Genomic DNA, 24,761 nt, shown 5'->3' on the forward strand with positions numbered 1-24,761 from the left:
TGGAGGTCACTTCCATATGCCTCATCCATCCATCCATCCTTCCTTCCATTCTTCCATCCTTCCTTCCTTCCTACCATCCTTCCTTCCTTCCATCCATCCCTCCATCCATCCATCCTTCTATCCATCCATTCTACCTTCCTTCCTTCCATCCATCCCTCCATCCATCCATCCTTCTATCCATCCATCCTTCCTTCCTTCCATCCATCCCTCCATCCATTCTTCCTTCCTTCCTTCCATCCATCCATCCATCCTTCTATCCATCCTTCCTTCCTTCCATCCATCCCTCCATCCATTCTTCCTTCCTTCCTTCCATCCATCCATCCATCATCCTTCCTTCCTTCCTTCCTTCCCTCCATCCTTCCTTCCTTCCTTCCTTCCTTCCCTCCATCCATCCCTCCATCCTTCCATCCATCCTTCCTTCCATCCATCCATCCCTCCATCCATTCTTCCTTCCTTCCTTCCCTCCATCCTTCCTTCCTTCCTTCCTTCCCTCCATCCTTCCTTCCCTCCATCCATCCCTCCATCCTTCCATCCATCCATCCTTCCTTCCTTCCCTCCATCCATTCTTCCTTCCCTCCTTCCTTCCTTCCTTCCTTCCTTCCATCCATCCTTCCCTCCCTCCATCCATCCTTCCTTCCTTCCTTCCTTCCTTCCATCCATCCTTCCTTCCTGTGGGCTTTAATGTAACACTGTATGTATGTGGACTGCAGCTTTAAGAATAAACTGCTCTCATGTTTCTCTTACATGTTTTTTTCATGTGTTTTAATGTGTTTTCTTTCAGTATTTGCAGGAACTCACATATAATCATGTAGCTAAATAAAAGGGTGGAGGAGCCAGAGAGAGGGAGCGGTCTGACGGAGGGAGGGGTGGGGCGGGGACAATGGAACCCGGATGCTGATGCTGACCGATGGAAGAGGAGGAGGGGGGGGGGGGGGCAAGAGGGAAGAGCATCAGGGGTGTTACTGGCAGCAGCAGCAGCGGAGGCAGAGGAGGACATCCCGTCAGTGAGGAAGACTCTGCTGGATGCTGACAACTTCTGAGAGCTCGTCTGTCCATAAAACGCGCGTCTTCTTGTTGTTGTTGTTGTTGTTGTTGTTGTTGTCTGGAGGAGAAGATGCGCTGATACGATGAGCACAGCCGGCCAGGGAGAGAGAGACAGAGAGGCAGAGGGAGGGAGGAAGAGGCGGGGAATCTGCCTCCAGCAGGCCAGCTGAGGATGCTTGTTGTTTCTAGAAGCTGGATTGATCACCGGGCCCGGCGCTGATCCTCCTCTTCCTCCTCTTTCTCCTCCTCCTCCTCCTCTTCCTCCTCCTCCTCCTCCTCTTCCTCCTCCTCCTCCTCCTCCGGCACACCGAGCGCACCTCTCCGCGCCGCAGCTGGGCGCGTTTCCCTTCCCGTCTGGCCCGGAGGCTGCCTGACGCTCTGCCCCCTTCTTCTTCTTCCTCCTCTCGCTTCCTGATGCAGGGCCGGGGAGGGGGGGTGAGCCGGAGTGTGCACCGGATATTGGAAGAGCCGTCCTTCCTGCTGATGCTGTTGTGATAACAGATTATGATCCTGGATAACGCCGCATCTACACAGAGGGAGAGGAGCTGAAGCGCGGATCCTGGGCTGAAGCAGGCCCCCGGGGGGGCTGGCATGAGGACCGCGGGACGTGGGAGCTTCGGAGTTTCGGACGGGGGGTCCCTGATATCGATCCGGGGATGGATTCAATCAGGCCGTTCTGACTGAGGACATCTGAGACTCTGCTCTTAGAGGAAATCAATCCGCGGCAAATGTAGCCTTCCTGTCCACATCTGAGCGAGACTGTCCCCCCTCTCTGTCCCAGCTGGTGTTTACAGCCGGGTTTCACGCGTTCTGTTGGACCTCTCCTGTCACCTGTCCCTCCTCTGGATGATGCTGTGAGACGCTGTGGAGGATCGGCGGAGGCCCTTACAGAGCAGAGCCGGCTTCTCACTCTGCCCGGGACCGCATGACAAACAAGTGCATGGGAGTAGCCTGCAGGGCCCGGCTTCCAGATCACGACCAGACCTCCGCACCGCCGTGCAGCCGCCTGTGATGCGCGTTCACGGCGTCACGCACGGAGCGCTGTCTTGATCTTTGCTTTATAGCGGGAGTAGAATTTCAGGCCCGGGGGGAAGGATGAGCAGCAAGGAGCTGACGGTGGGCCTGTCCAGCCAGTACGTGGGGCCTTACCGGCTGGAGAAGACCCTCGGGAAGGGACAGACAGGTAGGCAGGCGTGAGAACTCACAGTTTAACCCTTCCCTGGCTGTAAGTCCTCTTACATCCTTCTCTCAGGATGTTCTCTTTGTGTTTTTTTTTTAGTGTCAGACTCTGATCTGTGACCGTGTCAGTGAAGCTTTGTGAATTATTGATGACAGCTCTCCCTTCCTGTGTCCACGCTGCGTGGTGATCACTCTCTCTCCTCCCTCTCAGGACTGGTGAAGCTGGGTGTCCACTGTATAACGGGACAGAAGGTGGCCATCAAGATCGTCAACAGAGAGAAGCTCTCAGAGTCCGTTCTGATGAAGGTACAGCAGCAGCAGCGGCGTCATGACGTCATGACTGTCTCACTGACAGGTCGTATTTAAAGCCTGAGTGACGACTGAGTGTAACTAAGTTAAGCTAGCTACTTAGCTGACTCCAAACTAGCCTGTTAGCAACACAGCAGCTAGTTTGTTTGCCCATTCCAGCAGATTATTTGTCATTTTTTCCCCTTTTAGCTGCCCTGAAATTCAAAAGGAAACACTTGTTGGTCACACTGCTACCTAGCTAGTTTGTCAACAGGCAGCTAGCTAGTAACATACTTGGTTTAATTAGCTGACTATTAGGTTAGCCTCTTAGCATTGTCAGCATAGCAGCTAGCTTAGCTTAGTAGCTCTTGGTTCATTTGTAGCCATGCTTTGGCATTCAGGCAGGGGTTGGTGATGAAATCTAGTATTTTTTTTTTGCACTGTTAGCATAATAGCTAGGTCTAGAAAACAAACAAGTAAAAATATATGTTTTTACCAGTTATTTCTTTCCAGAGTGTGTGCAAACTTTGTCATCGAGCTAGCTTCCCCACTCTAGTATTACAGATAGCTGCAAGCTAACAGAGTGAATTTAGAATGTTCTATACAGTTTTAGTTTTGAAAGTGTTTCATGAGTAAAGTTTGTATTATTATTAAGCAGCATGATGTGCCCGTAGTCGCTGTGCCTGTCGCTACGGTGGCTGTGAAGCTCAAATGATGTAAATCTGCACTCTGCAGAAATAGCAACAGAAACAGGAGTCTGTGTTTTTGTCGAGAAAAGCCTGCCGGGGTGTTGGAACTTGGATCTGCTGAGTGTGTGGGCACTTCTTCTGTATGCCGAACAATAGGGATGATTTCGTTCTGCTAATTAAGCGCTCTGATGAAAGCTCCTGCAGCTGAAAGACACCGGACTCGAATGAAATGTAAACAGCTTTTTATTTATGTTGTTATAATACAGAACAATCAACACTTAGGACAACAGTCCTGCATTTTTAGGCTTTGCCTCGGCTTTAAAGAATATTTAGGCGACAGTGAGAGTAACATGATTTGACCGTCCGATAATCCACTTCCAATGTGAAAGAGAAAATCAATACTGTGCCTTTTTCACTGCCATGTGGCAGAGTGTTCAATAGGTCATTCTGTGCAGATTGAGTTGGTGCTGAGATGTGATGTGATGTGATGTGATAGACTTTACAGTTAAAAGCTGAGGTTTTTCTAAAGCTGAGTACAACAGATGCCCAAAGTTATTGCTCCATTATGTGGATGAAACACTGATTAGCAGGTCTTCAAATTTATCAGGCAGGAGCTAAAGGCTCTAAGCTAGCTGCTAGGTTAGCAACGATATATTTTGTCTAAGAAGCTATAAAAAATGGCAGCTTCCTTTATTTCAATATGCTCACTTCACAGTTGGTGACCATTGGTTGGGCAGCTATAAGGCACATGTTTCACACTACACTGATCGATGAGTCTGTTTTGTAGATAAAATGTTGATTATTGTGTCCGTAACGTTACACAGATTGAAGGAAGTTAAAGGCTTTGAGCTTTAAACTAGCAGCTTAGCAAGCAAACAATGCAAAGAAGCTAAAAATGGCACCATTGGGTGCATTCTGTTCATGTCTTCTTGATTTAAACATACGATCTTCTTCGTGCCCCTCCTCTGCTGATGTCTGTTTCTGAACTGACTGAACTTCTCGTGCAGCCTCTGTCTGCTCCTCCTTTATACCTGCTTCCTCCCTCCCTCTCTCCTGTCTTACATCATAACGTCCTCTTCCAGCTGACATTTCCATCTCCATCGTTTTTAACCAGTTCTTTTCTCTCTCGCTCTCTTCTAACCTTTCTCCCCCCCCCCCCTCTGTCTGTGCAGGTGGAGAGAGAAATAGCTATTCTTAAACTAATAGAGCACCCTCACGTTCTGAAGCTGCACGATGTCTATGAGAATAACAAATACCTGTGAGTATCTCTGGATCTCTCTTCTTCCTGATGAAATGTTCTTCCCTCTGCTCGGGTTTCTGCCAGAAGCAGAAACAACCTTGAATGAAAGAGAGGGGGGATGTTGTGCAATGTAAAAACTGAGATAAATCACCAGACGGTTGCTTATTCTGTGAGATGTCCCGTCTGTCTCCCAGGTACCTGGTGTTGGAACACGTGTCCGGTGGAGAGTTATTCGACTACCTGGTGAAGAAGGGCAGACTGACCCCCAAAGAGGCCAGAAAGTTCTTCAGACAAATCATCTCCGCCCTCGACTTCTGCCACAGTCACTCCATATGGTGTGTACCACTAACAAGTCTATAAGGTCTTACTGCAGACAAGTAGTTTGGTCCTTAAACCTAACAAAGAACTTAACTTACTACCTTAACCTAGCAAAGAAGGACTGATACCAAGTCATCTGAACAGCCAAATCTAACAGAACAGTTTTGGTTCTCATACCTGAACAAGTATGTTTGTACCACATAGTGCTTAAACCTAAACACTTGGCTACCTAACCTGGTAGTTTGGTAGCCAGCGGTCTCAGAGTCTAAACACAACTAAGACCCTGTTCACACTAGAGCAGGATTCGGGCCGTATCTGAAAATATCCGGATCGTTTTGTTCTGAGTCTGAACAACGTGAATCTGGATAAACTAAAGAACGAGCGACAAGGGACACGACTGGGCCTGAACGGACTCTGTATATTACCAGGCGCCACCTAGTGGTTTGGAGGACAACAAACAAGCTGGGTTAAGCTGGATTGAGCACGGGCATGCGTGTGTGATAGCCAGCTATCACCAGCTGACTCTCTCCAGTGTGAACGGGGCCTGAGTAGTTTTGATGCCAAGTGATGTTAGTGCTAAACCTAACCAGGTAGTTTTAGTGTTCACTCTCTGTAAACATGTCTTGTAGTGTGCGTACACGTGTGTGTGCATTGACTGTGTTGGTGTGTTCAGTCACAGAGACCTGAAGCCGGAGAACCTTCTCCTGGACGAGAAGAATAACATCAGGATAGCAGACTTCGGCATGGCCTCGCTGCAGGTCGGGGACAGTCTGCTGGAAACAAGTTGTGGGTGAGTACTGGGACTGAATGATCACAGTTATTGTTATTGTATGATGAGACGGGAACACCAAGGCTCCACTGTACTCTTTAACATAATCTATGACAATAAGATAAAACATGTTAAACCAGCCGCCCATCAGGAGGATTCAACAGATTACATTAGTAAGGGATTGTAGCTTTCACCTGAATTCACCTCTTCAGGCTGTTCCATGGATTAACCAGCAGGTGCTCCCAGTTTTACTGTGTTTTTGTTTCATGAACATGAACACACCTATTCCTTCCTCACAGATCTCCTCATTACGCCTGCCCAGAGGTCATAAGGGTGAGTGACCTCACTCTCAGAGCATGTTGATGTGTGTTGATGTGATAGTGTGTGATGTAGGGTTGGGCGATATAACGAATATACGCGTTATATAGCGGCTCGTCCCCTGTGGGATATAGAAAATGACTATATCTTCAATACTCGAGTATAAAGTACATTCAATTTTCACGCAGCTGTTAGTGTAAGTTGATGTGTTGGTGTGTGTTGGTGTGTTGATGTGTTGGTGTGTGATGGTGTGTTGGTGTGTTGATGTCCTGGTGTGTTGGTGTGTCTGATGTCCTCCTCTCACTGGTGCTTCAGGGGGAGAAGTATGATGGTCGCAGAGCAGATGTTTGGAGCTGTGGAGTCATCCTCTTCGCTCTTCTTGTGGTGAGAGTCCCCTCTGCTTCAGTCCTTTTCATTTCCCCTCTTCTTCTTTTTTTTTCTGTCTTTGCTTCATTTATCTCCTGCAGAACAATAATCCACACTGAACCTCAGGCCACCTTATCCATATTAAATCTTAGACCCTGGTGGCACTGTGGAGCGATGTTTCGACAAGCAGGTCACTGTTTGTATATTACACTCTATTATCAGGGGTATGAGCAGCCAGGACACAGTCACACTGCTGGCAGCTCTGCTCCACTGACCGGAGGCCTGTGGCAGTGAATGTAACCTGTAGGTATGTGATCAGAAGAAGCCAGACTACTGGCTGAATCCATCCACCCATCTTCAACTACTTATCCGGGGCCGGGTCGCGGGGGCAGCAGTCTAAGCAGGGACACCCAGACTTCCCTCTCACCGGACACTTCCTCCAGCTCCTCCGGGGGGGATCCGGAGCAAGGGTTTAGAGTCCGTAGTCCCCCCTACGTCCATGCTAAAACTGTGCCCCTGGTTCTGAGACCAGAAGCCAAAACAGAAACAACAAAACTGGCCACTGGAGGGTGTCTCCAGAAAGTCAGCCAGTACCCACAGCAGAAATAATCACGCTAACACGTCCATTTATGCCCCACTTGCACATTTGCATTGACTTGGATTTGGGTGTTGGCAAGATGCTGATGACCGAAGTCTCTATATGTCGTGTCACTGAAGACGGTCTTCTGGAATTCATCATGTCCCTGCATCCTTTGGACAGACTAGTCTAGAAACGGTGGTCACAAAGCTGTAGTTCTCCATGGTAACCAGGAAGTCAGTGGTGACAGACTCATACGTCAGCAGTAGAAATGTCTGTACTTCCTGTCTGCTTCTGTTTGATCCTGTTCCTTTCGTTCTCAGGGTGCCTTGCCCTTTGACCACGACAACCTGCGGCAGCTTCTAGAGAAAGTGAAGAGCGGAGTGTTCCACATGCCCCACTTTATACCTCCGGACTGCCAAGCCTTGTTAAAAGGAATGATAGAAGTCAATGCTGAAAAGAGACTGACGGTAAGAGGAAAGAGAAGCTCTTTTTTTGTGCCTCTGTTCTCTTTATAAACCGCTTTTTAATAGAAAGTAACTAAGGAGCTGAACCATGAACCGGGGATGTAAAAAGGGTGCAGAGGGAGGAAGACGAGCCGGCCTCGGGCTTTGCTTCAAGATGTGACAGATATTTAACCCGACACAAGACCTTACAGAGGAACAGACGGAGGTAGTGCCGGCAGGCAGGAGCAGAGTCAGCCATGACAGGACGCTTTTTATTCCTGTTCATTAGCAGAAACAGCTCATATGATTTATTTAGAGAGGGAGGAAGGGACACATTTGCATCCTTCTTTTCACCTAAAGGCCGGCTCTCCACCCTGAAAGAGGGAGGGGGGGAGATGGAGGCAGAGAGGGGAAGTTCCTCTGCACTCAGGTTAGAAATCAAATGAATTCCTGCTTAAGAGGCAGAAGAGATGAAGGGACAACGGCTCTAATGTGTTTCAGAGGAGGCTGCAAGATAAAGAGAGGCCTGGTTAGTTAGTCACGCTGCTTCCACAGAGCACATTTAATCAAAGCTGTGAGTTGGTCTGATGAGCTGCTGATTAATGGAGCCTGAAACCAGGTCAGACCGTCTCACTGCTGCTGTCTGTTTGCTATCAGGCGCCATGGAAACCACCCACTGCACAAGCGTTTCACATCACTATATCAAACCACACAACCTTAATATTTAAAAAAATACATCGTCAGCTAAGAAGTGGGAATGTCAGAGCCCCCCCCCCTCTGCAGACCTTTCTAAGCAGCTGCTAGTCTCCTCTCTGCATCCACAGCAGTGCCACGTTTCCCTTCTTACATGCTTGCAGAACTGCAGCTGCTCCATTACTCCATCCCCAGGAGACACTGTGCAGCACTCGTCCCGTGGCTTCCTCTGTACGCAGTACTAATGCAGAGCACATAAAGTGCACGGCCACAGGAAACTTCTCCTAGTTTAAAGTTCTATTTTTATTAATACAGCGGATGAAAAAAAATGTCATCATCAGTTCAACAGCACATCCTGGAAATACTCACAACTTTAACACACACACACACTACTGTTCAAACGTTTGGGGTCACAATGAAGATAACATTACAGTAATCAGACTACAGTCTGGACACTGTTCATGTGGTAAATGACTGTTCTAGTTACAAAGGCTGGTTTTTAATGGAATATATACAAAGGTGTACAGAGGCCCTTTCCCAGCAGCCATCACTCCTGTGTTCTGATGCTACATTGTGTTAGCTTTACCACTTTACCCTGTGCATTCTCTTGCACCTTAGTCATGTCATACCAGTCTCATATAAGCTGCCATAACTTAAACTATTCCTGGACTGTTTACATTATGCCAACTGCACTGTCTTTCACTATACATCTTTTACACTCTTACTGCATTGTGCCTTCATTATGTGCCTTGTATTTTGTGTGTGCCTCATTGTAGGTACATTTTTTTACACTTTATATTTATCTTTAGTTTTTAGTTACATGTTATATGTTGCGGAGTGAAGAGTAATGCAATTTCGATTCTCTGTATGTCCAGCACATATAGCAGAGTTGACAATAAAGCTGACTTTGACTTTGACTTAGCTAATCGTGTTAAAAAGGCTCGTTGATGATTAGAAAACTCCTGTGAAATGATGTTAGCACAGCTGATCAGAGGAGCTGTAGAACTGGCCTGGTGACCCCTTTTAACCCCGTTAATGACATCATCGCTGTCACAAATTAAACGAGCCGATCTCTGCCGGCTAAACAAACTCTGCTGTTAGCAGTTATAATTTGTGCCGTTATAGCTCAACAAACGTTTTATGGTAAAACATTAATAAACAAACACAGCCGGTCATTCTTTAAACCATCATTATATTCATAAGACAGGTGACGTCACTTCTGTTCCCGTTCTTTTAGCCGGTCTGCGCAATGCATGATGGGACATATCGCTAAAAGTAGTGACCAGCGGATGGACGCTACTTTTCCTGATGCATTGTGGGATACATTGAGGGCCCTATATGGGGTCTATAATTTCTCACTAAGTATTCGGACAGCACTACAAAATGGCGACGGCTCTGTATAGGACCATATGTAGTGATCAGGGAGTGATTTGCAACACAGCCCAAGCAATATCTCAGCCAGGTCCGTCACTTTTTGGAGTCCCCCTGGAAACACACCTTCAGGCTGAAACAGCAGTTTGTACATTTTAGTACAGAATGTACAGAGATGTTGACATTATGCAGAAAGATGGCTGACAAACAAAAACAAAACAGAACACACGCTTATTTGTGATTGTGCTGTTAATATAGCTCTGACCAGTGTGTAAACATGTCTTCTGATTTTTATGATTACAGCTAGAAGCAATACAGAAGCACTCCTGGTACCAGTAAGTGCATGTTCCTCCACCACCTGCATCCAACCTATACCATGTAGAGGTCTTAGTTTTCATATAAATACTCCACTGTCTTCCTTTCAGGGGGGGTCGTAACGAGCCATGCCCCGAGCAGCCTCCGCCTCGGCGGGTGTGCGTGAAGAGGATCCTGTCCTTATCGGAGCTGGACCCGGACGTGCTGGAGAGCATGTATTCCTTAGGCTGCTTCAGAGACCGCGTCAAACTCACGCAGGACCTTACAAGTGAGGAGTGAGTAAACGCATCCCGCCAGACACTTGACAGAACACCAGCGAGAGGTAAATATGCAGGAAAATAAAACAAAGAGGACACAAGCTTTTCACATACACACAGGCTTCAACAGGAAACAGCTGAATAACTGTGAGTGTAGTTCACTTAATTCCTCTCTCTCTCTCTTCCTCGCTCATTATCCCAGCCAAACGCTCACAGCATTAACTGCCTGACATGGCAGGAACACAGACAGCAACAGAAACAGTGCCTCATTCATTCATCTCCCTCTCTGTCCATCCCTGGAGTCGTGTCAACCACACTGTTGGGGGGGTTTTCCAGCCTGGTGTCAGCCAACAGTGTACAAATAGCACATGTGTGTTATTGTGATGTGGTTCTGGCGCGGCGGTCAATGAACCACCACCTGTTTCAAAATCCATGATTTAAAGTCTGTCAGCTTATTGGTTTGGTTTGGTGGTTTACATGAATGCAGATAAAACTCCGAAACGAGTCCAATCATCATGATGTATTACTGTTCACACCTGGGTGTCGTCATTGAGGCTTGTTTGTTTTTTGTCTCTGTGTCGTCTCTCTTCAGGGAGAACCAGGAGAAGATGATCTACTTCCTCCTGTTGGACAGGAAAGAGCGGTACCCCAGCTGTGAGGACGAGGATTTGCCACCCAGAAATGACCTTGGTAAGAAAAGGCGGCCTTTAACCCTTTAGTGAGACCATTTTCTTTCATTTTCATTGATGTTTTTGTCTCCAAAGATCCACCCAGGAAGCGCGTGGACTCCCCTATGCTGACCCGTCATGGCCGCTGTCGTCCAGAGAGGAAGAGCTTAGAGGTGCTGAGTGTCACAGATCAGGGGTCTCCCACCCCACCTCGCAGGGCCCTGGATACAAACGCACACAGTCAGAGGTGAGTCTGAACGCAGCAGATGAGATACGATCAGCGTGAAAATAAGAAGCCCACTTTATCTATTTTAGTTCATCCTGTCCTAAAGTCACCTTCATGACTCTTCCAGGTCTCGCTCAGTCAGCGGAGCGTCCACAGGTCTGTCCTCCAGTCCTCTCAGCAGTCCCAGGGTAAGACTTTCTGTGTATGATGCTTCTCTGTCCAGCTGAAGCTCCTTCTTCTTCTGCTCCGGCCTACATTTCTACATTTTTACTCCTCAAGCTGTCATTGTCAGTCATATTGTCACATACACATTTCATCACGTTGTCTCAGTGCTGTACTTACCCTGGCTGAACAGACAGGGACTGAGTAAAGATCACCAAATCCTCCCTCCTTTTGGTGCATCTGATGGAAGCTTGTTGACCATGAATCACATTTCATGACCATCTGTCCATACCTGTCTTTCCCTCCTTTCCATCTCTCTCTGTCTGCCCATCAGAGCCCGGTCTTCACTTTCAGCCAGTCAGAGGTCACCTCTACCTCCACTTCCTCCTCCAAAGACCCAAAACCAGGAAGTACAACCACCCCTCGGCCTACCCGTCCGGCGCCTGACCCAAAAACACAAACCTTACCCTCAAAGGGCCCCGTGGAGCGGCCCCAGCTCCACTCCATGAAGTCCCTCCCACTGCAGACCCCACGCTCCCCCTCCCCTTCTCCCTCCCCCATCCTCTCCCCCATCCCACGCTTCTTCAACTTCCCCTCCCCGTCTGTCTTCAGGTCCAAAAATGTCCACCCGTCCTCTAACTCCTCTGCCACCCCTCCCCCTGTGTCGCAGGTCACGCCGCAGGGCTCACCTCTGCCCACCCCGCTGGGCACGCCTGTGCACCAAATCCAGCACCCTTCCTCCACCACCCCTCCCTCCTCTTCCTCCTCGTCTTCTTCTTCCAGAGCCGACGGAGCCGGCGGGGCGTCCATGTCGCTGACCCCGCCCTCCAGCCCAGGTGGCAGCGGCAGCATGGCTGCCTCTAGCCCCGCCCACTGGAGAACAAGACTCAACTCGTTCAAAAACAACCTTCTGGGCTCTCCACGTTTCCATCGGCGCAAACTCCAAGGTGAGAAAGACGCTGCTTTTCTGCGTTCGCATCTCGGATGGGATCTATTATTATCAAACATCTAACACGTGTGGCAGCCCGCAGCCTGCGGCTGTGTTGAGTAATGTCTGATTCTGTGATAATCTGCTAATTAGGAAAATTAAATTAGAGCCTGTCATCAAGAGTAAATTTTCCTCTTTTCTTGCTGCCTGTTTTTCTTTTCATTAGTCCCTACATCAGAGGACATGTCCAGTTTGACTCCAGAGTCCAGTCCAGAGTAAGTACGCAGAGGTCACAGTTACTCCGTGTAGTCTCTGTCCTGCGTGTCTTCATTTTGTTTTTATCCGTAGACTGGCTAAGAGGTCCTGGTTCGGTAACTTCATCAGCCTGGAGAAGGAGGAGCAGATCTTTGTTTTGATCAGAGACAAGCCGCTCAGCTCCATCAAGGCCGACATCGTCCACGCCTTTCTCTCTGTGAGTGCGGCTGAGCCCAGCATCCAGCACTGCGTACACAATAGCCTTCAAAGACACTCACCCTTTTCTCTCTGTCTCTAGATCCCGTCCCTCAGCCACAGTGTAGTGTCTCAGAACAGTTTCCGGGCAGAGTACAAGTCCTCAGGCGGCCCCTCTGTCTTCCAGAAACCTGTCAAGTTCCAGGTGTTACTTCCTTCTTTTGCTTGTTGTCTTAGATCTTTGACGGTTGTTATCATCTAAGTGCCTCTGCCTTAGTGTGTGAAACAGATGTACACTGAAGAACCACGTTTGCTGTTGCTGACTGTCTGTGCATCGATTTTTGTCAGTACACAGCACAAACCCAGCTGGGAGTCTGAGTCTTATTTGGGCAAAATAACAAAGTTGCCTGGACCTTAAAAAAAGCACCTGAAACAGAGAGAGTCACGACATTATAACAATTCATTATCCTTAGTAGAGCCTGTGTGTTTCCTGACAGTGTTGGCTGAACTTGTGTCTTTCAGAATAGACAGATGCTAATGCTGGCTAATGTAGAAATCCTGTCTTTTGCCCAGCAGAGCACGTTCCATCTCCACTCTCAGCACTGTCTGCAGTGCACATAGCATCACAGCTAGCAAGACAGAGCTCAAGTCAAGCTAATGATAAAAATCTATCTTGATTTAATCTGTAATCTGTGTACATTTTAAATAAAGCTTTATTATGGATTACAGACACACAGCTGAAAGATTGTTTTCACATCATATACATGCGGATATGTAACAATAACGTGCTGACATCAGCTTAACTGTCTGTGTGTGTCTTATTCTGCAGGTGGACATCGGTTTCTCTGAGGGAGAGCGAGAGCGAGCAGAGAGAGACGGACGAAGGGAGATGGGCCTCTACAGCGTGACCTTCACCTTAATGGCAGGTAGGAGACATCAGGGCTCGGAAGGTTTCATAAGCTGGATGTAGTCAGAGGAATAGGTAATGAGTAATGAGTTGATCCTGTTTACTCTCAGGTCCGAGTCGCAGATTCAAACGAGTGGTGGAAACGATTCAAGCTCAGCTCCTCAGCACTCACGATCAGCCTTCTGTGCAGGCGCTGGCTGGTGAGTAGAACACACACATGGACTTCCTACATATGCAGTCATGCACTGATCATTGTGGGTCTTAATACAACTTCAGATGAGCGACATGTACATGTTTTCACTGTGCCATCATTGGTTTAGAAAATGAAGCCTTCATGAAGTAGCCCCTTCCTGCTTTAAGAAGGTGAGCTGCTGATCATCAGTGGTGTGCAGACCTCTATAAGAGCAGACATTTGGCTGCTCCGAAGCATTAAGGTGTGTGCTAACACAATGCTAACACAATGCTAAGAGGGGGCTAAGCAACTGTTGCTGCACAACAGGGGTCATAAAACCATTTCCAAACAATGTGGAGTTCTGCCGTGAGAAAGATTCACCAGTGGAAAGCATTCAGGACAGATCTTCCCAGGAGAAGCCGAGAGCTACAACTCAGAGCCTCTAAGGCCCCGTTCACACTGGAGAAAGTCAGTCCAGCTAGAGTAGGATTGAATCCAGATCACCTTTAAGCTCACACACACGTATCCGTGCTCAATCCGGCTTAACCCGGCTTGTTTGTTTTTTCTCCAAACCACTAGGTGGCGCATGCGTCGTGCCATTTTTTTTTTTTTTCTTTGTTCCGTGTCGCTCGTTCTTTCGTTTTTTTCAGTTCAAAAAGCAGTTTATTTCTTTGTAGCCCTGTGGAAAATAAACTCCGGGCAAAGCTGTCGTGGTTCGACGGTTGTTTACATACTGTGTTTGTACGCGACCCGGACACTGTCCCCATGAACCGGAAATACGAACAGGGTGAACAGGATTCACTAGCCACATTTGCGATCAGACCTGAGCCAGGTGTAATCCAATCCGGCTAGATCCACCTCTGAGAGGTGGATTGAAAACTATCCAGATATATCCAGATACGGCCTGAATCCTGCTCTAGCCAGACAGATTTTCCCAGTGTGAAAGGGGTCTTAGCCTCACTGAGCAGAAAGAAGAAGACTGAACAACATTCTGTTTGAATGGGTTGCCAGGAGAAAGCCTTAATGCTCTGGTGAAAACCAAACAGAGCACCTCAGTAGAGACCCAGTGCCATGCACAGTGGTGGAGGGCTGTGCTGTGGGCTTGTTTTGCAGCTACAAAACTTGGACTTGGGAACCTTGGAGTCATTAAGTCGACCATGAACCCCGCTCCATGTTTGCTGATAAATAATCAGACAGTTTGTCTGGGGTTGTATTTGCCTAATGAAAAGATGTTTAGTATGTTTTTTAAGTATGGTTTAAGTATGTGTTTGTTTTACGTCTACTGACTTTAGATGAGAAGAACGGTCAGCTTTCCCGCCAGCCGAGCACTCCTTCGCGTCAGAACTCCCGGCGCTCCGAGAACGGATCGGATCGGGAGCGAGGAGAGAAGGAGAGCACAGCCGATGGCGGGAGCGGGAGCACCGTGAGCAGCAGCAGCGGGACCGTCCTACAAAGGAAAGGGTCAGGGAAGGACAAGACCAGACTCCTGTCGGCGTCCAATGGGACGCAGTCCCACCCCTGAAGAGAATGTCATGGGAGAGAGACGCTGGGGGCCGTCTGCCCGGCCCTCTCTCTCCCTCCCTCCCCTCAGTCCTTTCCACATTATTTCTTTCCCTAGTTCCTCAGTTCCTGCCTTGCTTCATACTTTAAGTCCCAAACAATGGGACGGAACATGGGGACGTTTTGACCTCGGGACACAAGGAGAAGTCCCCTAACATGTCTGCAGATATGTATGTTCATGGAAACAGGTCCAAGAAGTCCTGATAAACTACAGGAAAACCTCACAGCCAGGGAAACACCTGCTCCAATAATCAAGAAAGCACATGACGTCCTCGCCGACCAATCACACGAGACACACGCTTCAACCTCAACAGGACAACCCCCCAATGGAAGGGAGCGCATCCAGGCATTCATCATTTCCTGCGTTGGAACCATCACCTGACCAGTCACATGACAGGAAGTCTTCTCTTCTCTTCTCACTTTCTAATGGAAGATAAATTCAAGCTAGACGACAACATGAGGATTGATTGTTAAAAAAAATATTGAGCACTTTTAACAATCAAAGAGTCTGATACACACACAGAATGTCAGAATACAAGAAGCCCCACAATGATCTCTGCATCACACTGATGAAGCTATGATACCGTATTGCCTTTAACGGAGGAGAACAAGTGGATACATGACGCCCCGTTTTGACAATGTCACAGGTAGGATCCCTCACAAAGAGAGGATGGCCGCCGGTAGAGAGGGAGATGATCAGACAGAATAGAGGGTAGCTATAGCAACAGGTAAGCTAACGTAGAGATGAAAGTACATTTTGTTGGAGTTTTGGTCAGGAACCTTTTACAGAAGTTGTTTGCTGTGCTTTTCCTGCATGCATGCTAATGTTCTGCTAATGCTAACATGAGGTAACACTGAACTCCTCTAACAAACAACAGCTTTACACAGATAGCTGACACTATAGGAAACCATGCTACATTACTCACGTTAAAACAAATTATTTTTCTGCTGCTGTCAGATAGAGGCCACAAGTTGTAGCATCTAGCTCTGGCTTGCTATCATCATTTCCTTTGAATGTAGTACATATAATGCTCTGCATGTATGTGCTAACTTAGCCTATGTCAGCGTATGTCTGTTTACCTTTACTAATAAAGACAGACAGGGAGCTCGCTAGGTAGCTAGGCAGCTAAGCTACATACAGGGGCACCTTTCCTTAGCGTGCTAATTAGCCCTCTTAGAAAATCACCAAAACAAATTGGTGTCAAAATAAATTTCAAATTAGCTAACTCTGATAGCTACAGCCTCATGTTAGCTTTAGCAAGGCGCATCAGGGACAAACCACCTAGCAGGAGGATTACAGCGACCTGTAGCGGATGTGAATTCCAGACCTCTTCTTTAACTAAGAATTAAAATGAATGAAATGACGTCCTTTAACCTAACTAATATGTGAAACTATGAATTACCAGGTTTTTTTTTTTTTTAGCGCCACATTTTAGGTGACCAAATCCCCTCCTATCTCACATTTCCATTTCTTTGGACAATAGACGCAGAATTGTGTAGGGCGACTGTAGAGTCCCAACACGCCTCGGCCTTTTCCGCCTCTCTCAAACGAAGAGAGGGAGAAAAAAGTGTGTGTCTGCTGCCTGGGAAGGAAAACTGAAGCCACAATGAAAGAGTGAAATGTGCTTGTGTTGTTTTTCGCTCTTTTTTCTACTCTGGCTGCTCTTTAGTGTGTTTTTTATGTTGTCGTCATGCCACCAGCAAACTAGCAGGCGTCAGTGTCAAGAAAGGTTTTTTTTTTAAATTACTGTTTGCAAGAGTGCAGACATATTTCTGTTTCATGTATGTATTTTAAATAATATTTATTTATTTGTTGAAAGTGTGTTTATTTTTTTCATGTAGAAAATTGCAGGAGATGGGTTTACAGAGAGGGAAATGTCACATAAACAAACCAGCTTTTCCCGAACAACAAAAAAAAACTCTTGTTCTTTCAACATGAAAAAAACTGATGCTGCAAAAAAAAACCCTTCCGTCTTTTTATATTGTGTTCCTCCTGTTACATTGATTTATCGTCATGTTTTGTGTCAGAATATATGTTCACATTTGTTCATTTTTATGATGCTAGACCAAAATGTGGAGGACTTGTTCACTCTTTCAGGTGTTCAGTTCATTTTGTTTCAAGCTCAGTTTTTTTGTAAGCTGCTGGAATATTTATGTATTTATTTATTTATTTATTTATTTATTTTTTAAAAAATGTTTGACCACTGGATGGATTCATGTAAAAACAGATACACACGTAGCTGCGCCCTCCTGTGGTGAATAAGTGTATGCCCAGTTTCATGTGTGGGTGGGACTTATCGCCATGGTAGCCAAGAAAATGGCGGAGAAGCGTTTATTCTACAAAACACAAGCATACATGAGACAGTCTGAAGCTAGGAAGAAGCTCGGCATCAAGCTCTGAACCATGGCCATGTTTGCTAAACATTAGCATGTTAGCATTCTTTGGTTTATTGTATTTTGTCTCATGCACACAGAGCCCAATCCTTTATATTTACAAGTGTGTTAGGATAATTCATCTCAAAGCAGTGCTAAATATGACAACGCTAACTCCCCCTGTGAGAACTGCTGAGCTAACAGCTGTGTGAGATTGTTAGCTTGTAGCTTAAAACCCTACTGAACACTGCAGTGCTAACAGCTCCAACAGCCCTGTGATAAATTCTTATGGCATCATAAACTGAATTGGACATTGCTAACAGTGCTAAAGGCTGTAAGCTAACAGTTGTAGCTTGCAGGTTAGCTGCAAACATTTAGCACAATGACTCACAGCTGAAATGGATTTATTGACAGTTTTATGAAGTTAGCATCTGTGTTTCATCATCTCTTAGAATATCCTGCGTGGAATCATGTTAGAAAGCTTTGGTCACCTCAGTGAATGTAATCAGGAAGGATTGTCAGTCTGTGATGGGTGGTGTGTTTGTTTGCTTCTGGTGTAGTGTCAGAGGTTTTCTTTTGCCATCTCAGTGTTTGCAGTGGACACCTGTACGGCCCCGTTCACACTGGAGAGAGTTGATCCAGTTAGAGTGGGATTGAATCCAGATCGCCTTTAAGATGGATACATTCAGACCTATTTTCAAATCACACATGCGTGTTCGCACTCAATCCGGCTTAATCCGGCTTGTTTGTTGTCCTCCAAACTGCTAGGTGGCGCCTCGTAATATACAGAGTCCGTTCAGGCTTGTGTGCATGCGTCATGTTTTTTTTGTCCTGTGTCGCTCATTCTTTTGGGTTTTTTTCGGTTCAAAAAGCAGTTTATTCCTTTGTAGCCCTGTAGAAAATAAACTCGGGGCAAAGCTGTCGCAGTTCCACGGTTGTTTACATACGGCTTTTGTACACGACCCGGACACTGTCCCCGTGAACCGGAAGTATCACGTCGCTAGCGGGATTCACTAGCCGCATTTGCGTTCAGACCTGAGCCAGATGTAAACCGATCCGGCTAGATCCACCTCCGAGAGGTGGACTGAAAACCAACTATCTAAAAAACTATCCAGATATATCCAGATACGGCCCGAATCCCGCTCTAGCCGGATTGATTTCCCCAGTGTGAACAGGGTCTTAGAGAACCCAGCAGTGAGGTGCACACACATCTGAAAGGTCAGAGGTCAGGTTTAAAATTACACATGTAGACCACGTAGATCTAAATCCAAACACCCCGTCAGAGCTCGGTTCACTGAACACCCACTTTCAGAAAGAAAGACAAACTAGTTACAAACAGGTTACTCCAGATTTCAAAGCCCTCATTGAAACCCATTGAAAGACTCAACAGGACGCTTGAAACTCTTCTATTGAAACAAACCTCACCCCTCCCTCACCCCTCCCTCATTCTTTCTTATCCACCTATTCACTTACCATTTTCTACACCCCCCCCCCGCCCCATTCTTCCTCTTTGTATGTCCACACCCATCCTCACCCCCCATGCACATATCTCATCCCCTCATATAATCAAACCCTTGTATACATTTTATACACTCTATACTTCAGCACAGGTTTGTATACTTTAGTATACGCTGTGTGTCTGTCTCTGTCTCCATTGTATGCCATCTATATCTATGTAGCCTTTACTATGTTTTATCAACACTGTAGCCACCGTACCACTCGTCCTCTCATCATTATTGCTCATTCTCCTTCTGCAGATAGAAATGTATGACTATAATATCCCATCTACCACCCATGCAGCCCATCCCAGCCCTGCTCCTCCACCACCACCACCATCATCCTGAGCCCTCCACTCCGCACAGCAGGAAAAAAAACAAGATTTTTTTAAATCCAGAGAAATTTGTGATGTCAAAAAATAAAAATCATGGAAGGAGGAGGAGGAGGAGGTGGGTAGGGGAGGGAGGGAGGGTGGGTCGGAAAAAAAACAGCTCACGCGATTAATGGTGATGACAAAGAGAAATGTCTGTAGTATAATTACAAAAAAAGGAAAAGTGCACTATTATGACAATGATTATTATTGCCTGTGAGAAATACTGACCAATAAACAACAATGGAAATACATGTGGAAGCCTGTGGTCTCTTTATATGTAACACAACACTTAAAACAGCTTAAAAAAGAAAGCTCATCATTCACAATAACATGCAGGTGCAGCACCTGGGTGGGAGGGCTCAGTGCAGAACATTATTACAAAACGTGCGAGAGCCCTATTGAAATGCAAGATTTGTTATGATGTTATGATGATTCTCCCATGTCATGCAATTTTGACCCTAAACATGCTTAAAAAGTCACTAAACTTTACCCAAAATTGTCCCCCAACTTATCCAATGCAGCTTTTATTATTATTATTTTCATTGTTGTTTTTTTTATTATGTTATTCCATACAATAAAATAGTACGAATGGTGGAGATGACACACACACAACCATGCAACAGACTACAATGACTAATGAAGGTGCTGTGTAGTAAAGAATGCACAGTACAAGCTATTCACATTTGTGAAGTACAGTTCTTCTGTTCTGATTTTTTAAACAATAAATGTCATCAACCAACAATTTAAAGCACATTTTAAATATGTAGGAAAATTATTAAAATTATGAATTCCTCTTAAAGGTAAATAACACTATAAAGATTGTTAGTTTTACTTTCTACTTCTTATAATGTTATAAATAAAGTATCATAAATACTATAGGACCATGTACACATGTGTTTGCTTACTTTCTGAAATCATTGTTTTTTTTCTAAGATTTTGTCAACTTCCGGGTTGGCGTCCAACAATACGTCATCCCCTGTTTTTGAGGCGGAGTGAGCGCTCTGTCCGGACGCAGCTCTCCGCTCCCGGCAGTCATTTCTGGCTTCCACCCAGCCCGGCCGGAGGAGGGAGGGTGCAAACAAACGCTCCCGTATCCACATTCTTGCCGACGGAGATCATCCGAGGACACTTCAGGTACAGCTTTATCCGTTTTTTAACCGACTCTGACCTTTCGTTGTTCCGCACTTTGGTGTTCTCCGGTGTTTTGACTTTTCCTTAGTGCGTGGCGTGGGGGTGTGGGAGGTGTTTCTGAGCGTGGATGGACCGCTGTGGAGTAAACAGTGGCGACGTTAACTACACTACACGTGTGCTAACACGCTGCACATACACAAACCAGCAGTACATATGTGTTTGTGTAGCTAGGTTTGAATCCACCCGACTCGGCGACATGATGATGATGATGATGGTGGTGGTGGTGATGAGGAAGATGATGTGATGGAGAGCAAGCAAGGCTGAAACTATTTCCTTAAAACAAGTCCTAGCCTGAGAGTTAGTCGTCGTCGTTGTTTTTAAGCTCGGTTTAGGCTAAAATATGTCTGACTTGTTGCAGCACGGTGTAAACAGACGCGGCTTCTATATTTACACACATATACACGTAGGCTCACATTAAAAGAACACGTCACAAGACGTGTGATAAATCAAACATGGCGGCTCATACTGATATATTACATATTTTTAAGATAATGTTTCATTAGCAGTGTTAGCTACAGTGTTGGGTGTTCACACTGTTAAACCTGTTTTTTTACACATAAACACCAGCCGCCATGTTGCATCATTAATATGCTAATATATGTGCACTTTGTGTGTGTGTGAATTCGCGCGTCTCTTCCCGCCACCGTCGTGAACGCGCACGGCTGTGCGTGGCTTTCGCTCTTTCTGCTCCTGCAGGTTAAACCAGCTTCACCTGTGAACCCACTGTGGGCCGTTCCTAAATTCTACCTTTGATCTCAAGTGTTTTTTGTGTCATGTTTTCTAAGATAAGTAATGTTTTAACACTTAGACTTAACAAAGAGGAAATATGGCTCAATGACATTAGAAAGAAGGAAGCTGGCGTCTGTGTGATGTCCGGCAGTTAAATATATGATTTGGCAACACCATCATAACAAATTAATTCAATTTTATTTATATTTAATGCCAAAATATCACCACTACACTAGAAAAAATGATACGTGGATTAACTTTCCTCAAAATCTCAAGTTTATGACCTTGTTGAAACCATTCTAAAGTGAAAATGTTAGTTTTCAGACCACACACACCACTTGTTTTACTTTTATTTACTACTACGCTTTTACTTCGCATTAAATTGATGTCATTTTGTTAAGTTCTCTCAAGTTAAAATCTTTGATTCAGCTCTGTAAATGTTTTTTAACCTCCACATTAATCAATATATTTACTTTGGTCACAAGCCAATTTGTCACTTCATGCGGGTCATTAGATGTCATCATCATTTGTTTAGTTTTACTTTGGTTTACAAATCAGATGGAAAATCTCTTCTTCAGACCTTTATTATGATAAAAATGCATCACATTTATAACTAGTAAAGCATTTCCTGAAGAAAATGTTTGATTGCTGCAGCTGAAGCATGGCTTTGAACGCTGATGTGAAGGATTGATCGGAATTCAGAGCTTTGTACGCCTCTGTGTGTCAGCCTGTCACCATGGTAACAGCAGAGGAGACCTCAAAAACCACTCCATCTTTGAGAGCCTGGCATGCGGAAACGATTCGTAATTAGAAAATTCTGAATACAAGTCTGATAGAGCAGCATCTAATGAGCGTTTCAAGACTAAAATTTGTAGGAGGAGAAACATTTGGCAGATGACCCTCGTTGAAGGGCTCTCTCATAGACTCACATGTTAAAAAAATGACACCGAAATTGCTTACTATTTGAAACATTATAATGTTTTGAAAAAAACAGAATGTCCTCTGTGAGATGAACATTTTGACAGTTGAATGGCTGAAATCGGCCAATGTATGCTGAAGATGCGCTGCTCCAAAAAACATACAGAAGAATAACAACTAGTTTGATTGTTGCCTAACAACGGCGATCAAACTAAAAATAAAAACAATGACATAAAAGCTTCCAATTATGGACTTTCCATATTTCTTTTCTAGGGATGTCTCGATCCGATCAGGTGATCGGAAATTGGGCCCGATTACATGATTTCAGACTCGATCGGAATCGGATGTTACCTCCCGATCAGGACTCGGATATATATTTATTAGGGCTCTCAAAGTTAACGCCTTCTGTGCAGGGTGGCTCTGTGTCCTGTAGTGTAGGGGTTTGACTAGGCCTGTCGCGATAAACAATAAATCAATTAATTGCACGATAAATTAAATGGGCTCGATACGTTTTTTGGCCGCGATAAATTACATTTGCATGCTGGTTTGTTTTCCTCTCTTTCTCTCTCTCTCCCTCTCGCTGCCAAAGAGACTGGATGACAAAAGGCGTCACTCCGGTGCGTCGTAGCGTATAAAGGCCGTCAGACTTTATATGGCCCGCGGCTTCTGTCTTAAATGTGTCAAATCAACAGGTAACCTATTCTTTTCCTTATGTAACAACTTTTTGTAACCGTGACCACGATACCTTAATGTGTAACAAATCACAGTACTACTTTTGTAAACAAAGAACTTGTGCTTTAACTCCCGTGGGAGTCCCGCTTTAGCTCTTGTTCGTCCTTTTCACCAACTTGATAAAAGAGCTGGCAGGTCAGTATCTGATTGAACAGTAACAGACAGCTGTTTATGAATGTGTTGTAGCCTTTTTATACTCTGAGACTCTATATGTCCTACTTACCAGATACTCCTTGAGGAGTTTGTCAAAGAACTGGTGAGAGTTTGGACCAGTGTTAAATAGTTAGTAAGCTTTTTGGTTTTAGAGAGATTTCAATAATTTGTGAGACATTACAGATTCTGTGCATCCGTAGCAAAAAGCATTGAAGACTGAATAAACTGTTGTCAACACTGTTCCTCCCACAATCTAATACACACTAACAGAGAAAGAGCTGAGGGAAGTGAGAAGTATGCAGCAATCAGCTGCCTGGCTGCACCAAGAAAGAAGGGGAATTGATGACACACACACACACTGGCTTACAACCTCACAAAGATTATATGTTGACCTACTTTGTGTCAATTGTTTGGCTGTCACTGCTGTCATGTCATCATCCAGAATGGACCAGAAGCCTTGTTTATCTGTGACAGCTGTAACAGCATTACTCTGGATTTTACCAGCTCTCTCTCTCTCTCACACACACACAGTCACAGGCCATCAATTGCCAAATACTTGTTGGAGTGTTCTGTGCCTAACAGTTTCCATCCAAGTTAAACTGAGCAGCGCGGCGATGACCTAATGTTTCCTAAAGCTGTGTTTACACAGAAGAGTTCCAGTTTTTGTGACATTTCTTTGTGTTTGTCGATGCCCTGTCAGTCAGCACCTGAAGGCTGAATAATACCCTGAATATTCCAGCTCAAACATGCAAAACCCTGATTAGAAATTGAGATCTGAAAAAGTAAAAAAAACACCGAGTGGGGTTTAATTCCTTCTGCCAGGCTGGTGTGACCTTAAAATAAGGTCGCTAAAGGTCCTGCAGAGACTATGACGCCACTCTAAGTAAAGCTTGGCTTGCTGTTGAGTGGCAGGGGAAGTGCTGGCCTCTCTTATTACATCCTTCATAGGTTCAATGAGGGCATAAATGCCTTGCTAACAACATCCGGCTTTTTAATCACCCACTAACCTGTGCTGAGTTTCGCTTTAGGGAGAGTAGCAGCTTGCGGAGTGTTTGTTGTTCTTTCTCTTCGTTTAGTCATGTATTCTCTCTACAACAGGCCTGTGTGGCTTCATTATGTTATGTTATGTCACTAAATGTGAGCTATAGAACAAGCTGAATGTCTTCATGATGAGCACATCTCCAAATGAGCTTTATTTTTTGGGTAATTAAAGGACAGCCAGGTTACATCTGTGTAGCATTAAACCAACCTTAACATCGTGTCTAACATGTTCTGCATTTAAAGAGAACCACTCTGTCTGTTCTGGGCCGCTGTAGGAAAATGTTAGTCTCTTTGCAAGAGGAGCCGCTTGAAGTAATGGCCTTAAGTTTGGTATAAATGTTTGCTGTTGAGAGTTTGGTGGTCACATGACACGGCATTCTGTGCCAGCGTTAAACAGGAGGAGAGGAGCGAACAGAGTTTAAAATTAACTGTTAAAACATGTGATGATGTACAAGACGCTGACAGATGAATATTCACCAGACTTTATGTAGTAAATCATTGACTGAAGTCCACCAGACGCTCTGATGTGTTTTTACAGCCCCGGGCTGCTGTCTCTGACCAACAGACTCGGAAATGCTTTCGGGCCCCTGGTACAACTCCTCCCTGGGTGTCCGGGGCTCAGCCACAGTCTAAAAATTTTCGATGAACATTGTTTTTAATCTTGTGTCAAATTCTGTAAACACCTTTTGAGCATAGAGAAGATTGAAGCAAGGCGTCTGGACTTGTAGAGTTTTCTAGAAGACGTTTCGAAACGTCTTCAAGCATCAGTTCAGAACTGATGCTTCATGCTTGGATGAGCAGCGAAACGTCT

The 24,761-nt window shown here is 45.4% G+C and overlaps 2 protein-coding genes across 2 annotated transcripts in view; both read left to right on the top strand.

The window, feature by feature from the left end:
- The first annotated feature begins 1,560 nt into the window (after nucleotides 1-1,560).
- Nucleotides 1,561-16,684, top strand: brsk1b (BR serine/threonine kinase 1b). The gene is made up of 20 exons (XM_028412881.1): nucleotides 1,561-2,227; nucleotides 2,435-2,529; nucleotides 4,373-4,458; nucleotides 4,635-4,775; nucleotides 5,432-5,548; nucleotides 5,827-5,860; nucleotides 6,161-6,229; nucleotides 7,112-7,258; nucleotides 9,602-9,633; nucleotides 9,724-9,888; nucleotides 10,463-10,560; nucleotides 10,635-10,785; nucleotides 10,892-10,952; nucleotides 11,261-11,873; nucleotides 12,081-12,129; nucleotides 12,203-12,326; nucleotides 12,408-12,509; nucleotides 13,134-13,230; nucleotides 13,322-13,411; nucleotides 14,676-16,684. The coding sequence occupies exons 1-20, from the start codon at nucleotides 2,140-2,142 to the stop codon at nucleotides 14,903-14,905; spliced, it is 2,589 nt and encodes an 862-aa protein (XP_028268682.1). The 5' UTR covers nucleotides 1,561-2,139; the 3' UTR covers nucleotides 14,906-16,684.
- Nucleotides 16,685-20,177: 3,493 nt separating this feature from the next.
- Nucleotides 20,178-24,761, top strand: part of cpt1a2b (carnitine palmitoyltransferase 1A2b) — a 29,047-nt gene continuing 24,463 nt past the window's right edge. Inside the window, exon 1 of the mRNA XM_028412883.1 lies at nucleotides 20,178-20,320. The gene's annotated coding sequence lies outside the window, so the exon portion shown is untranslated. The remainder of the gene's footprint in view (nucleotides 20,321-24,761) is intronic.

This window comes from Parambassis ranga, chromosome 8, assembly GCF_900634625.1.
Source record: "Parambassis ranga chromosome 8, fParRan2.1, whole genome shotgun sequence".
NCBI lineage: Eukaryota > Metazoa > Chordata > Actinopteri > Ambassidae > Parambassis > Parambassis ranga.